Here is a 17,228-nt window from a genome sequence, read left to right as displayed (position 1 = left end):
TCATTCACCTGTTTTTATTTTGGCCACCAAACCCAATATAGACTCAACAGTTGTTCGATGTTGGTCCAACAATGGCCCAACATACGATAAAAATTGACCCGACTTTGACCCGACATTCAATAATTTTTCTGTCTGGCGGAATTTTGCAGGGTTTTTCGTGTTTCGTGCCCAGCTAGTCATTTGAATGGCAATTCTGATCTAAGACCCTCCAAAACCCCCGAAAACGCCGCTGAAGCCCCTCCCCTCCCGAAAACCCATCCCCTCCTGAAACTCATTGAAAGCCATCTGAAACTCCGCATGATCTCCTTTAAATCTCCTAGTAACTCTCCCTTGTTGAACATCTTTGCGACCTTGTAATCCATTTAGGTAATAAACTGAATCCATTTAGGTAATGAATCCATTTAGGTAAAAATTCTATTTAGGCAGTCCCGACTCATTACCTAAATGGAGGTTTTAGTGTATAAGAAAATTTATGGTAAGATACTTGTGTCAAACATTACGAAGGAGAATTTTTTTCAGTGTGATTTACTAGTAGTTTCATCATATAAGTTTAGCCACAAATTTAACAAAAAACGATTATTGCAAAACATCTTATTCTGCATCATGACGTGTAAAAACATCTCCTCTTTGAAATAATATAAAGTTTTCAATATAAATTAGCGATAATGGAAGAGCTATTTCAATTTTTATGTTTCTCCGTTTTGACCCAATCTCACCCCCCAGACCCATTGTCACCCCCATCGACGGTACCATAAAATTAAATGTCTAAAAACGTTAATCGGTAGTTTTTCATTGTAATTTTCTAGGAAAAATGAAAAAATATCGCTTATTTCAGTTTTTTTTAATAAATCACTTGCACCAACTATACATACACGGTTCCTATTGGTTCCTATAGTGACACAATCCATTGAATTCTTATGGGACTCACCGCTATATATACACTATCACCACAATAGGTGCAAAGAAGCAAAAAAATTAAGAAAAATAATTGTTTTGAATAGGGTTTTCGACCACTTCTGAACACAAAACTGAATTAATGTCATAAATTAAGTATGATACAACTATTAAAAATTTCATTTGCTAGCTTTATGGTTGAAATAGTGCTAAATTGCCACTACCACCACTAATGGTACTAATGCCTTCACTAAGAGAGCATTCCCGATCAGAAACGAATAACAAAATTATAACCGGTGGAGTTATTTTTTCAAAGATAATTTCATATCAGAATGTGTTATAAAAATCGCCGGTTATAAAGTTGTTATAAAACCGGATGAACTCATTTTTGGATAATTCATTTTTAGAGTGAAATTTTATTTTTAGTAAAAAATTACTATACTGTAAGTTATGTATACCACATGGTATACATTAAGGCGAAACTGGAAGCATTTCCTCACTTTTTGGTTTTTGATTTTTTGATAAATAACGAAGCAATATTTTCAAAAGCGGTTTCCGTGCACATGTAGAGCATGGATCAAGGTAACTACTGAATTTTTTTTGTAGTAGAAAATGTTTTTCGTTTTTGCAGAAACCATTTTTGAACAGAATTTCACATAAAAATGGGTTCTAAAAAAAATGGAAAACATTTTCCACCTCAAAAAAAATACATACTCTACATGTGTACGAAAACCGATTTTGAAAATATTGCTTCGTTATTTAATAAAAAATCAAAAACCGAAAAATGAGAAAATGCTTCCAGTTTCGCCTTAAACCCAGGGATTTGAACCTAGGACGCCTATACGTTCTATAGAACCGGGAACAGGAACTCATCGTTTTTATCAGTGAGGCCATCTCAGCACTTTGGCGCTGTCCATAACCTACGTAGACTCATTTTTGGTCATCTGAGAACCCCCCCCCCCCCCCTCTTAGACTATTGTCCATACAAAATTTTCGAAATTTGTATGGAGTGTAGACTTTGACCAGACCCCCCCCCCCCCCGTCCCCCCCTAAGAGTCTACGTAGTTTATGGACAGGCCCTTAGAGTGAAGGACGATATAAGCTGAAATGGTTCTTCGTATTGCTAGCAGCTTTATAAATAGACCTGCTGATCCACCCTACAAGAAAGGGAAATGATGACGTAATCATGCGCGTAACTGCAACCCATGTGGCCCCTCAGTTTCAAAATTTTGCGCGCTTGTTGTGCATTACCGCCAACGTGCACGACTTCGGAGCTGGGGAGCCAAATCGCTGTAGTTACACGCATGCAATTATATCTTCGTATCTTCAACTAAGTTGTACAGATAGCAGATAGAAGATCAGTTGCGTTGGTTTTGTTTATGAAGAGATTTTTTTTATTCTTCAATCACTTAACCTAATATACAGCTCTATTGTCCACTAGGGCACTGCGTGTGCGATTCCAATTGGAAGCTGTACATACACTTTGTACAGCGCCTAAATGTATTCTATTCTAATTGTACCACAGCGAACTGGTGGCCGTTGCGCAGCTTTCACTATCTACCCTATCATGGTAGAATGACGAGCTCGAGGATGTTGATGTGTGACTGTTGGTTGTTACTGTTTCCAGTCCGATTGAGGGTCCATTATGGGGTGCCGTTCGCCGATGTGCAAGTATCCGGGTTCATTTGAGCCATGGGCTCAGAAGAGGGTCAGTGCCAGCTGCTCTCAGGGGGGAAGAGCGACTGACGAAAGTGCCGGGGCTGGGATCGAACCCATGACCATCTGCTTATGAAGCAAAGGTGTAGCCACTACGCCACGTTCCCCGGCAATGAAGAGATTTGTGCCCTTGAAATCGTGAGTAGGTCCCAAAGTCGGCCATTGTGGCGGCCTTTTTGGGATTCTAACAAGTCTGTCCTTAAGGTACTTAAATGGTGGACATTTTGGTAGGAAAATCTACCGCAAATGGTTCCGGGTCATTTGGCCGAACGCCATTTGGTCGAATGCCGTTTGGCCGAAAAATGAATGATGAATTTAAGTGGCCATGCCACTGTTCTCCGCATCAATATGACTTGAAAGAACAGCCTATGATTCAAAGAAAGAAAAATATTTGATAAGATTTTGACAGTTTCAACGCCTATTAATCCCAAAATGTCAAAACTAGAAAGAATAGTCTACGACTAAAAGAAGGAAATATTTATGATGATCATAAATGGCAGTCAGACTGTCAAAAACTTCCTCTGAATTCATTTGATCATAATTCGGCCAAATGGCCGGACACCACAGCAAATTCTTGCATGAATTCCCATGGAGGAGTGCATAAATGAATTTATGAAAGAAACGTAAAAAGAATTCAAGAAAGAATCTTTGGTGTAAAGTAAACTTTGGAGAAATTCTTGAAGAAATTTTTTTTTGCACATAGAGCGGAAGTTAGTCGCTACATACGACGCTACATGCCTATAATACTTCGTTTCGCGGGTGAACTAAACATTTTATTTACTCCAACAGAAAAACTACACTTCTACTGGTCGCACGGAGTACCGGTAACAGCGGTAGTGTACTTCTGACTTGCTTACTATTTAACATAGCCATTTCGATCGGCAGCTGGGCATACACAGATGATTTATGCGGCAATATTAGTGATGTATACAACAGAGAGTGAGTGACCACATGCTAGAGTGGCTCTGAAATCAATTATTTACTACTGGCTCAAACAAAATTCTCGTAAGAATCTTTGAAAGAAGCCTTTTTGAAGGATTATGGAAGATAACTTGAAGGAATTATTGCTGCAGTTCAGTTAACGGAACTTTTAGAAATATTTGGAGAAGTTTTCAAAAAAATCCATGAGGATTTTTTAAAAGGAATTCTTGAAGGAATCTCAAAAGAATGCATGGAGCAATGCTTGATGGAATTTTTGGAAGAATTTGTGAAAGAATTCTTGTAGGGGTTTCTGAAGAAATTCCTTGGAAGAGTTCCTGAAATAATCTTTGAAGAAGTTGCCACTGAAGGCTTTCTAAAGTAAACTTTGGAGGTATTCCTGGGTACATGGGTACATTAGAAACAATCCTTGGGGGAGTTTCTAAAGCTTCCTGATTGGAGTACCCAAAGAAATTGGGTGCAATAGTTTCTAAGGAAATTGGCATGACGTACCAACTTGGTGTTTCATTAACAATTCCGCAGTTTTTAATCAAGAGCTTTCTCTTCCCATGACCATTCTGTATTTGTATATCGTCAGGCACGAAGATGCACAAGGAAGTTAAGAGAGAATTTATGCAGAAACCTTTTGAGAAATTTAGAATGTGAGCAATTTTTGAAGAGGTTCTTCGATAAATATGTGATTCAATATTTGAAAGGATCCAAGAACGTATACCTGAATAATTCATGAGGACATTTTTCTAAAAAATGTTGTAATGATGTAATGATTGCAAATTTACAAGATAGAATCCTTGAAGGAATTCCTGATGAATTCGTTAAAGGAATTTGTTAACAATTTCATAAAGAAATCCTTTTTGGAATCTGTGGAAGAATTCTCAAGAGGTAAATTGTGTATTTTCCAAACACAATGGTGCCATGCAGCGGATAACTTACGTACTAAACCATACAAATATTACTAGTTATACAAAAAATTACCCAAAAATATTATTAGTTACTAGCTGTCCCGGCAAACTTTGTCTTGCCAGGTTGCAGTGGTTTGACAACTGTGGAGGTCATTTTAGCACAGCACTCTAGATTGGTTTCATTTCGATCCTGTTGAATTTCTTCTCGATTCATGGAAAATCATTACTTTCACAGTTTTTCTACTTTTTAGTTGATTTTCGTATCTTTTTATTACATATAAACACAGCCACCACGAAAACGAATCGAACCGTGCAAGAGTCATGCTGATCAGTTCAGCCGTTCGTTAATTTTGTTGCCTCAAAGGAACTTCAAACTCATTTTTATATATATAGATACATTGCCTTTTGAAAACTATAACTGAGTTTGTTATAGTTTTGATATAAAGATGATCAAGTCACATTTTAATTTGTTGTAACTGACTTTGTTATAACTATGATATAATACAAACTTGTTTTCAGACCAATATCAACAAATATACCTAAAAATAACAAAATCTGTTACAGATATCAACTGTTGATATAATAATGATATGTTTTTGTTATGCCTTTCTGATCGGGTTTACCCAAGATATCCTAAGAATATTACAGAATTTCTTAAAAATTCTCTAAAAAAAACCCCTGTATGTTGAAAATGTCTTCAGGCATATTTCCTTTTACTCAAATCTGTTTTGCAAATGAAAAACCATAAAAAGCTAAACAAAACTTCAGAGAATAGAAAAAAATATTAAAAAAGGAGTGCTTCAAACTTAACTTCCTTAAGGCAGAAATTCACAGTGATAGGGCATTAATAACAGTGTCTTCCATGTCATGTGTTATAGGAAAAAAAAAAACATCAAAGTCTTACCCAAAATTGAGAGAATCTGGTAGAAATTCCTCGAGTATTTCAACCAGAGAAGGTTGACAACTTAGGATTTTTTTTAGCGTTTGGGCATTTTAGTTGAGCAAGTTTTGAGGCCAACTTTAAGTTCACAACATGTTTTAGAATTCGCCCTATGATAAATAGAACAATATTTCCGATAATGCACTAAATTCTCCCATATTTAGAATGAGCAACACATTTTCATTATACATTTCCAGGCATTTTTCCACAGATTTCACAAAAAAAGAACTACCCGGAATTTTCTATTCTTGTTTATTTTTTTTTGTACGATTGGTTCCAGATTTTTCCTAAGATTTCCGTCAAACTTTTTTAGTTATTGTGTCAAAAATATGCTTTACATGAAAATTTCTAATAGAGAAAGTCCTGCCAAGACTTTTTCGTGGGGTTTTACAGGTGATTATTTTTTTGTCATTTCCCTGTAAATTATTCTAGGAACACATCAAATTTTAGTCGTTTTTTGTTTTTTTTTAGAATTGGCACAAGATTAAATTTCATTGAAAATTAGTCCAAAAACTGCTCTAGGAATTTTCCAAAGAAGGAAAAATACTTTCAATTTGCCACTGAATTTCAGGAAGATTTCTTGCGCAACTACGACTCCGGCCGACAAAAGCTCCAATGTTTTCATTTGAATTTTTATGGAATTTCCCTGAAAATACTACTAACTACTCTTAAGAAACGCATTCAAAAATAGTTTCAGTGCACCAGAAATAATACAAAATTGGATTTAAACTCATCCACCCCACCCCAAGATCCAGATCTACATTATGGACAAATATATATCGGACCGAACAAGCCTTCATTTTTTTTTAGAGAAAAAAAATGAATAATAAAAAAAAAACATGACATCATCCGAGTAGGAACGCCCAATACTACGAGTGCAGTGTGTTGCTTCCAGTCATAGTCACCAGCACACACAGTCAGTCGATCGAACGAAACAGTCAGTAAGGACGAACGTGCGACGACGACGACGACGAACTGCGAAGCGTATTCAACAGAAGGGGAGAAGTCTCTCCAGTGAGCCATAAATGAGTTTATTCCTTCCGCTCCCGATCTCACTCTCTCGCCGTTTTGGCCGACGGCGCTTTTCCAGCCAGCAGTACTAATGGTGATGGTGGAAGTGGTGATAATAGTGGCGGTGCGGTGGGTGGAGACGTTCTTGGTCATGTGCCGCACTCGATTAGCAGCAGCATGGGTTGAGTGTGGGGAGTTTCCCACACACAGCTACAACCCCCCCCCCCCCACCCCTCTTTTCCCGATTCCTGCACTGTATTTATATACGTGTTCTAGCTTCCATACTTCCGTATTTGGAATTATTGCTACGTTTAATTGCTGATCAAAACTTAAAAAAAAATCGGCTGGTCAATAGTAACGACAATGTATAATGAGCGAAAGCAGATTTTATTGGGTCATTACAAGAACTTCCATACATTCAGTTACAAAACAAAAACTCATCCCAGAAGTCCGAGCAGAGGCGCCGAACCGACCTGGGACTTGACTTGCGAGGCCACGTTAGCTACGGCAGCCAAAGCGCTGTTCAGCTCGTTGACCAGGGTAGCTGGGACAGAGCTTCCGGCGGCGACGACCTGGCCGAGCACGGAGTTCAGGTTATTGAGGGCGGTGGACAGCTGCGTCGTCAGAGTGCTGACCGTGGAAGAGACTCCCGAAGTGAGAGCAGAGCTGACGATGCTGTTCAGCGTGGTCTGGATGGATTGCGCAACGGATTGGGCTTGTGCCAGAGCTTGCTGCAGGGCAGAATTTCCGGAAGCGATGGCGTTGGCCAGAGCGGTGTTGACCAGGTTGACCAAGTTGGTCGCGGTCGTGATGGCAGTCTGCACGGTGTTCAATACGGTGGACAGGACTCCGCTGAGGCCACCCAGAAGCGAGGGCTGAGGGTTGGCAACGATGATCTGGGGAGGGTGTTGATCCGTGGTTATTACTGGTTGTTGGAAACGGTTATTTTGGAATACTTACGCCCACACAGCAAAGGCTGAGACCAATGATCAACAAGGACTTCATTTTGAGGATGAGTTTGGTATTGTTATGTTTCGTCGCACAACTGGAACTGTCTTATGGTGGAATCGTCTGATGTATTTATACTCATTGACACGAACAAAAGGAGTTCAGAAGAAAATGTCATGGCAGATGTTCCGAAACACACGCATGTAGAACAAGAATACAGCTTCCAGGAGTGAGTCAGACGCTCTTTAATAAGGTTTATTGTTCTCCATTTACGCGCTATTATTAGGATAAGTGACAGACGTAAGTTCAAACATAGAAAGCATCAAAATGGAGTCTATTGTTGTTTAAGCAGCTGACGCTAATCATGATTCAAATAGATCAAACTATGATTTCGAAAATCTTGTTCAAAATTGAATGTTTTCCCTACATTTTAGCGATGCTGTCAATGACATGTAGTGTAAATCCAAAAATTAGAATCAAAAACTCATTAAGCCCTTTAAGCATTCAAATATGAGATGTTAGATAACAATGTTTTACTTTGATACGTGACTAAAAATTTGACCCTCCAAGCGTCTGGTACTTTTCCACAAGTAGTTCACGTTCACACTAGGAATTGGCATTATTCAAATTTTTGCAACACAAATAATATGATACTCAAAGCCATGATACAGTACGAGCCATTGTTCCCAAACAGATGCTTTTGCTGTTGCGTTTTGGCGCGTGCAGTTACCGGCACTTGATCAAACGCACGATGTACTCTTCTCAGGATTGAAGTCTGTTCTGGCAATATTGCAACTGTTTGAACTGTGTCTTTGCTGAATCATTCCGCAATGTGTTCTAAAATATGGGATCTAGTGGAACTTATATGATTCTCGACTTTTTCTATCTTTTTGGCATAAAATAAAAACTTGCCCTTGGGTATTCACGAATGATCTTCATATAGGGTGGAGCCCTGGATATTTTACGATGTTTTCACATTAAATATCATCTTAAAATCAGGTTGAACCCTTGACCGGATTTTGTGAAAATCGCTGTTGAGCCCGGCTCGTCGCATCACACCTTCCAGAGCGATGTTGAAGAGTAGGCATGAGAGTCGGTCACCTTGTCGCAGTTTCCGGCGAGATTCTAATGAATTGGATAGTTCACCCGAAACCCTTACGCAGTTTCTAACACCGTCCATCGTTGCTTTAATCAGTCTAGTTAGCTTCCCAGGAAAGCCGTTTTCGTCCATGATTCTCCTTAGCTATGTGCGGTCAATACTATCGTATGACGCTTTGAAGTCGATGGACAGGTGATGCGTTGGGTCCTGGTATTCACGGCATTTTTGAAGGATTTGCCGTACGGGGAAGATCTGGTCCGTTGTCGACCGGCCGTCGATGAAGCCGGCTTGATAACTTCCCACGAACTCATTCGTTTTAGGTGACAGACGACGGAAGATGATCTGGGATAGCACTTTGTAGATAGCATTCAAAATAGTGATCGCACTGAAGTTCTCACATTACAAATGGTCGCCTTTCTTGTGCATGGGACAGATTACCCCTTCCCTCCACTCCTCCGGTAGCTGTTCGGTTTCCCAGGTCCTGATTATCAACCGGCGCAGACAGGTTGCCGACATTTACGAGCCCATCTTGATGAGTTCTGCTACGATACCGTCCTTACCAGCTGCTTTGTTGGTTTTGAGCTGATGAATCGCATCCTTAACATCCCTCAGCGTGAGAGTTGGTTCATTTCCGTCCTCCACTGCACTGGTGTAATCGTTTCCCGTGCCTACGTTCTCCACGCCATTCAGGTGCTGATCGAAGTGCTGCTTCCACCTTCCAATCTCTCCTCACGTCCGTCCGTCAAGAGACCTCCGTCCTTATCCCTGCAGATTTCGTTGCGGGATGCGTTGAGCTTTTGGTAGAACTTCCGTGTTTGTTGGGAACGGCACAGCACGTTCTGTCGGGTCCCTTGCTGCAGCATTACCGCCCCCGCTGCGTTCTTTTCCTTCAAAAACGCTCTACACTATTCGTCGAACCATTCATTCCGTCGATTCCGTTCCACGTACCCGATGGTGCTCTCGGCTGCGTTGTTGATGGCTGCTTTGACTGTACTCCAGCAGTCCTCTAGAGGGGTCACATCGAGAACACCCTTGTCCGGCAACGCTGCCTCGTGATTCTGCGCCTATGCGGTGGCGACATTCGGTTGCTTTAGTCGCTCTAGGTTGTACCGTGGCGGTCGTCGGTACTGTACATTGTTGATGACGGAAAGTTTTGGGCGCCGTTTGACCATCACCTGGTAGTGATCAGAGTCGATATTTGCGCCACGATAGGTCCTGACGTCGATAATGTCGTAGTCGATTTGCGATTCCGTCTGATGCGGTGATCTGCAAGTGTAACGATAAAGGGGGCTGTGCTAGAAGAAGTTGCTATGAATGGCCATATTCTTGGAGGCGGCAAAATCAATGACCCGTAGGCCATTTTTGTTCGTCAGCTAGTGAGCGCTGAACTTTCCAATCGCCGGTCTGAATTCCTCCTCCAAGCCTACCTGAGCGTTTAGGTCCCCTATGATGATCTGGACGTCATTGCTTGAACAGCGATCGTACTCGCGTTCGAGCTGCGCGAGAAATGCGTCATTGTCATCATCAGTGCTTCCGGAGTGGGGACTGTGCACGTTTATTTTACTGATGTTGAAGAATCCTCAACCTGTACGTTCTTTCGTCGATCGATCACCAGCCGAGTACGCGCCTCTGTATGTCGCTCATCACGATAAAAGCTGGTCCCAGCTCGCGTGTGTTCCCGCAACTCTGGTAGATAGGATGATTTCCTCTAAACGTTCGCACTATGGATCTTGTCCAACACCTCCTGCAGTGTTTCGATTTCGAACCCGCGGTCCTTCAGTATATCGGCGAGTATGCAGGTGCTCCCGATGAAATTGAGGGATCTCTCCACGTACGAAGATTCCAATTCACTGGGGTCGTTGCCGTTGGTCTCGGTTCATATTCTCTTGTTGATTATTCAGTGCTTGTTTTTTACTGCCAGCTTGCAGAGCCTAACCCAACCCCGGAGGGACTCATTTAGTTAACCGAAGCAACCCCCCGCCCCTATCTGCAGACGACTAAAGTTCCGACCGGGATTGGTTATCCGATCTTTCCTATGGTTATTAGTATCCCGATGACCGGTTTCAACTAGGATTCAGGGATCGGAATTGCATGGCAGAGAGCAGAGAGACCTTACAAAGTGGTCTAATTCACTGTGCCAACCTTGATCGTGCCCTGGTAAGTCTGGTACCATCTGAAGTACGTCGAAAAGTCTACTGGCGTTAAGAACAGATCGTTCAACTGCCGGGCGTGTCAACTTCCCTGATAAGTAGAAGTCCAAGAAGACCAGATCACAGAAGGGCGTACATGAAGGCCAGGTGAATGTTCCCGTTACGTCTACATCTGGGGTGCCGTTGAAAAACAACCCGGAAGTGCCGATAGGTGTTACGAGCAAAGCAACAACGAACAAAACGATTTCTTCAACTTCGCGAGCTCTGAGCAGAGGAGGATTGAAGCAGATTGTCTTTTAGTAAAAATTAAGCTGGCCGAAGCAAACAGCTTGAGAAAGACAGTCTAATGCAGGAAAAACAGACAGCGAGCTCTATGCGAAGGAAAGATTAGACTGCAGGAAGATCTATTGCGGAAAATGCAGGCACTAGATGAGGTCACCGACGCTGAGAGAGCTTCCGAATACATCAGCACCAGCGGAACGCGCAAAGCGAGAGAATGAATGGTTAGCGAAGCAACGAGAAAAGAACCAATGGTCGGCGCCAGTCAATACCACCGTTTCTACCTTCTAAAAAGTCGGAACGTAGGAATTTAATGTGCAATGTGCTTCAGATCCTAATACTTCCGATGATTTGGAAGACCATTCGGAAGAGCCGAATCCACCGAATATGAACAGAAGAATATCGTTGGAGAGGTCACCAGCGATGCAGACTATTGGAGAAGTAGGGCCAACAGCAAATCAAATTGCTGCTCGACTGGTTTGGCCAAAGAAATTGCCGAGCTTTTCCGGCGAACCACAGGAATGGCCAATTTTCTATAGCAGCTATGAAGTGTCAAACTCGGCCTCTGGCTTCTCAGATGTTGAGAACATCATTCGTCTACGAGAATGCCTTCGAGGGGAACATGAAGCTCATGTTCCTCAAAAGGGTACTGTCGATCATCGAGACTTAACGGTAATTGTATGGATGGCCGGAGTTGATGGCCGGAGAATTTGCAAGGTTTGCAGCCTAAACGGCTGGATACCCTGATCAATTCGACATTACGGTGCAACAGTTAAGTGAACACTTGATAGCAGCCGACCTTCACAGTCACCTCGCGAACCCAACGCTAATGTAGGAGCTAGTGGATAAATTAGCTGTCGCGTATACATTAGAATGAGTACGATACAAACGAGCATACGCGGAATCAACCTTGAAAGAGTTCGTTGTGTTTTGGATGTTATGGTAGCTGATGCAAGCGAAATTTCTGTTTTGTTTCGGCTATGACATGGAAGACTACCCAGCTAACACGAAGTCTTATAGGATGTTGAATAGGATGCTAAAGTGGAGGCCATATGCGTACATGCCTTCCATTTAAGGACAGACTTGTTACAATCCCAAAATGGCCGCAACAATGGCCAACTTTGGCACCTACTCACGATTTCGAAAGCACAAATCTCTTTGTAAACAAAACCAGCGCACCTGAGCTTGTTACTTTAAGCTTATTACAAGTAAGCAAGAACAGAATAATAAAATGCACTGTCGTTTGAAGCTTGCTTCTTGAAATTTGTGCGTCTGAAGTTCTGATGCACTGCTGAAGCGGGATTTCATGACGTTTGTTCTTAACCACGTGTAAAGTGCCCACATGTCGCCTCCACTTTAGCATATTTAAATATTGCGTAGATAGGAGGCCTGACTACAATATGAGATGGTGTTCAATTAGTTGGTAACTTTAAAGTGCAATGTTTCATAAATAATATTCAAGTGAATGACTGATAAACTTATACACCAACATATACATAAAAACTAGCTTTACCCGGCAAACTTTGTCTTGCCTACTGCGTTTTTTGACGTTTAAAGTCCCTAGTCAAGTCCAGCTCCCCGTTTGAAATGTATGAAAACCCGATTTTCAAAAACTCTCAATTTTTACATGTTTTTTGCCTCATAAACCTTCCTTGGGTGAAAACTAACAGAACAAAACTCATACGACCCAAATCAGACTATCCGTTCGCAAGTTATGCGCGGTCCCACGTATATATATGTAGGTATAGATACCGTATTTACAACATACTTGAGTCATAGGTTTTAACTATGTACTGCTGATGTTTTTTCATACCATCTTTCATGGAAAGAAGACAATGATGTAAGTTACTTGTGTAATCAAAGTTAAATTTACGTTACTTTTACTTGTGGTCTGGTTGATAAGATTTTTCAGTGGTTTGTTTTTATCTAACATATTTAAAACCTGATTTCAACATAAGATGTGTACGGATACGATTATAGTACTGTACTACAACATCTTTTTCAAATATCATTTTCAAAGATGTTTTCTGTGTTACTTGGGTCGGTACTGTTCAATGGGTAGTACGCAGATCGCAAGAAATTTCTTGGCATATAGAGGCTTGCATCAAAAACATAACCTCATCGAATTCTCAAACGATTTGTAAACATTGCCCTCATTTTTTTTTTTGAGGGCAAGGACGGCTTTATGGACCGACGCCGAAGGAAAGAAAGAGAAGGAGACAGTGATGACGTCAGCGTGCAAGCGCTCATGTCGATGCGTGGGAAATTCAGACAAGGAATTGCTCAAGATAGGAGAAAGCGTCGCTTTATTCCGAATCCTAGTACGGAGCAGAAACGAAACGTCAAATCAAATGGGGCTTGCTGTGTTAAATGTTTTGGCCATTCCGGTCACGGAAAAATAATGCACTGAACGAAAATTACTTGAGCGATTCCGTTTGAAGTGCATACCTCGCATAAGCAGGTGATCCATGTAGCAGTTCACAACAAAGGCCGCAGTGTGGATACGTTCGCCTTCATGGATGAAGGATTTTCCAGGACGCGCACCTCGAGCTGACTGGTACCATTTTAGGGGCTGCCCATTAATTACGTAGAGGAATTTTAGCGATTTTCTGACACCCCCTCCTCCCCTTGTAAGATATTTTGTATGAAATACCAAAAAAATGTATGACGCATAAGATTTCTCAAACCCCGTGTTTACGTAGAGAAACGGTACGCCCATAAGGCCAGCTGGCAAGCGCCGATCCGGTCCGTGTATGGTATTTACCCATAAACGTAGTGACAAATCCTCGGAAACCGGGAAAGAAAAGGCTTGTGTAAGACGCGGCAGTAAGTGGAAGGTGGGTCATTGAACTCGCAGCTTTTAAAAGGACCGGGCATGTTGAACTCACTTCCTTCGCTCTTTAGGGAGAGGCCGATTGTTTTCGGAGATGACGTCAGAGAGATGTTCTACCAGGTTCAAATCATTCCGGCAGACAATCTTCCCAACCGTCACAGTTTTATGTTATGGTTGTCGCGACGTTTGGTACAACATGTTCATCTTGCTTGTCATGCGAGAAAATGCCTATGTGCACGCTTCAGAGTTTCCCGAAGCAGCGGCTGCAATAAATCGAAAAAAAAACTATATCGAGGAAGCCATAACAAGATCGGTACAGATGCGAGAAGTACATGCACGTGCCGGATTTGAGATCGAGGAACCGGTCGTGATTGGAGGTGCTATACGCAGAACAATTGGGAGCGCGTTCTAGGCCTGATATGGAACCCGCAAGGGGATTTCCTTTCTTTCTCAACTCGTTTCCATGGAGTGTGTTGATTCAACCGACATACTGGAGCCCTTCTCGATACACAGCAAAATGCTCATTCAGGACCTCTGAGTGACACTATGGATCAGAATATCCCAGAAGGTAAATAATACAACACGTCGAGACGCTGGGATCAATTGGTTGCTGGCATCGACCAGTTCAGAATCCCTCGACCTTATTTTGGAAACGCTGTCCCTAATCCAGTCGCTGCAATTGCATATATCTTTAGGACTTACTTTAGGGCAGTAAGTCCTGGAACACTGGAACAGCAGGCTGTGAGAGCGAGAATGCAGAAGAACGTGATGGAGTCCCAAATACTCATCATTAGCCGAAGTTTCCTGTGGACAGATTAAAGTACAATGCTGTCATGGATAGGTTCAGACAATCACAAATACAAGCAGTATGTTGAACATCTCACACACGCAGCTGACCGACTGGCGATGGGTGCCCCAAATGGGCGTTCTCTGACCAAATGGGGAAACCCAGTGATACATGTTGCCCTTTACTGGCATTTACCAGATTTACTGGTAAACATACTGAAAAGTTACAATTAGAAGACACAGAATGTTGCTAATTAATCGCGTTCTGATGGGATTCCTACGACTCTGTATTCGCTAGACCTGCGCTCAAACCAACTAAGCCATTGAACATGTAACGTTTCTGCGGAATGGAAAGCCAAACTGACTCCGAGTCTACATCACGAACACTTTCTTTTCGCTAATCCATCTCTGTTTCGGCTTAGAACTTTAACCATGTTCACATAAATCACTACCTCATCACTAACACCACTAAGTCAGCCTCTGTATCTAGCCGCAATAATATTTTTCATTCTGATTGACTTACGGTATATCTTTATTGGATTGTCGCAAACGGTTGAATTTGAGTTTTGTTGTATTGGTAAAAGATTCTGGATTTTAGCGCTAATTAGTGGCTCTGGGCTTAGGTATGGCTAACTTACGAAACTAGAATCGTTTTCAAAAGATAACTAATTTTAGTATCAAACTCATTCCTTTGAGAAATCTAGTGAAGATGCTCGCTGTGAAGAGAAATCAACTATTTAGCTATTGGCACTTGACGTTTTGTAAAATTAATTTCAGCTTGTCGCCTTAACATCGACCCCTGACGAAGGCCCCATTCCGGGTCGAAACGTAGGTGAAGATAAGAAAATAGTCGACGCAAATCTGATGACTGAGAAGACGAAATCCATCTGAAACCAAATACCAGTCGAACTTCTCTTGTCGATAAGTTTCCGAACCGGTCAAAAAATTGCCGCACCATCCAGAGATGTGGCCATTATTGTATTCATAATGTAAAAAAGTGTTACAATGTCAGAGATGGAATGTCGGAAGCTTTGCAGACTACACATCTGTTATAGGAATTATCGGGCTATAAATTCGAAACCATGACCTCGGTTTCAGAAAGATTAGTTTTTCATTGAGAAACAGCTGAAAACCATCAAAACATGGTTTCTCAGACCACAGTATTTTAAAACTCGATTTTGCATGATATTTTCGACATTGCAGTCAGCTGCAATATGATGGTACAAATATTTCAAATGAAGGCTAACGTGCTTCTGCAACCGACCTTCTGGTACCAACTTAAACAAATGATATATGTGTCATGAGCAATGCAATAGGTACTTCTAAATGAACAGCATAAAGTGATATACTTTTCACAACTTGTATACGTCGATTAAACACTTTGAACTCAATTTTTTGCACATCATCATGATGTAACGTAATAATTGCAACTTTCTACCCGAAGCTTCCAGATGTGTCGAGTAGAACAATACTTTTCATTCAATATCATCTGACTCATTCTCAAATAATGGGGTTTATTGTTTTTGAGTTCAATCGTTGGACATAGATGCTCTTACTTCACTCCGATTATGCCGATTATTTGGGTATAAATACATCGGCTGATATCACCACAAGGCAGTTCCAGTTGTGCGGCAAAAACTTGCAATACCAAACTCATTCTCAAAATGAAGTCCTTGTTGATTATTGGTCTGAGCCTGTGCTGTGTGGGCGTAAGTATCCTAGAATAATCAATTCAAACAACCTGTTAAAACCGTCAATCATCACTCTCTCCAGATCATCGCCGCCTACCCGCAGCCCTCGCTTCTGGGTGGCCTCAGCGGAGCCCTGTCCACCGTATTGAACACCGTACAGACCGCCCTCACGACCGTGACCAATTTGGTTAACCTGGTTAACACCGCTCTGGCCAACGCCATCGCTTCCGGAAACTCTGTGCTGCAGCAAGCTCTGACCCAAGCCCAAACCGTTGCGCAATCCATCCAGACCACTCTGAACGGCATCGTCAGCTCAGCTCTCACTTCGGGAGGCACTTCCCAGGTCAGCACTCTGGCGACGCAGCTGTCCAACGCCCTCAACAACCTGAACTCCGTTCTTGGGCAGGTCGTTGCCGCCGGAAGCTCTGTCCCGGCTACCCTGGTTAACCAGCTGAACACCGCTCTGACTGCCGTCTCCAACGTGGCCAGCCAAGTCAAATCCCAGGTCGGCTCGTCGTCTGTGCTCGGACTTCTGGGATGAGTTTTGTTTGCATTGTACTGGATGTATTGAAGTTCTTGTAATGACCCAATAAAATGTGTTTTCGCTCTTGATATCGATATTTGATGTATTTATTCTGTCAAGGTGTGAACATTACCAACATAAATACAATTCGTAGAACTCGTACACTCCCGATCAAAAGTTTGGAGTCACCCCCTCAAAAACATGTCATTTTTTCAGGCCCACATCTCCGCCAATTTGCGTCCGATTTCAAAACCCTAGGTTTCATTCAAAAGATAATAAGTCAAACAAACTTTAAACATGGTTTAAAAGAAACTTTTTCAAAAAAAAGTATGTAAACTTAACCCAAAGTTGCCAAATTTTCTAAAAAAATAATATAAACTTACGGCACTGTCGCTGGAAATTGGGTCGACCAAATTTTAAGATGAGATTGGTAATATGACCCACTTTCTATTAGCTTCAACTGCTTTTTACAGAACTTAGCTAAAAAATCTAGAAAAAAAGTTATTAAGTAAATTAACTC

General features: G+C 41.7%; 3 protein-coding genes across 7 annotated transcripts in view; 2 read left to right on the top strand and 1 right to left on the bottom strand.

Annotated features, from left to right (window-relative positions):
• Positions 1 to 17,228, top strand: part of LOC109411862 (rho GTPase-activating protein 100F) — a 293,033-nt gene that overhangs the window by 148,976 nt on the left and 126,829 nt on the right. The gene's annotated exons all lie outside the window — the stretch shown is intronic.
• Positions 6,768 to 7,509, bottom strand: LOC109412722 (uncharacterized). Its single transcript, XM_019686344.3, has 2 exons — positions 7,360 to 7,509; positions 6,768 to 7,295 (listed from the first exon to the last, which is right to left on the bottom strand). The coding sequence occupies exons 1-2, from the start codon at positions 7,402 to 7,404 to the stop codon at positions 6,837 to 6,839; spliced, it is 504 nt and encodes a 167-aa protein (XP_019541889.3). The 5' UTR covers positions 7,405 to 7,509; the 3' UTR covers positions 6,768 to 6,836.
• On the top strand, positions 16,090 to 16,797 carry LOC134287174 (uncharacterized). The gene is made up of 2 exons (XM_062848834.1): positions 16,090 to 16,203; positions 16,268 to 16,797. Exons 1-2 carry the CDS (start codon positions 16,159 to 16,161, stop codon positions 16,724 to 16,726), a joined length of 504 nt encoding a protein of 167 aa, XP_062704818.1. The 5' UTR covers positions 16,090 to 16,158; the 3' UTR covers positions 16,727 to 16,797.

The sequence above is a fragment of the Aedes albopictus genome, chromosome 1 (assembly GCF_035046485.1).
Source record: "Aedes albopictus strain Foshan chromosome 1, AalbF5, whole genome shotgun sequence".
In the NCBI taxonomy this organism is placed as follows: Eukaryota; Metazoa; Arthropoda; class Insecta; order Diptera; family Culicidae; genus Aedes; species Aedes albopictus.
The sequence above is the reverse complement of the archived record's forward strand: the minus strand, read 5'-3'. Positions and strand labels throughout refer to the sequence as shown.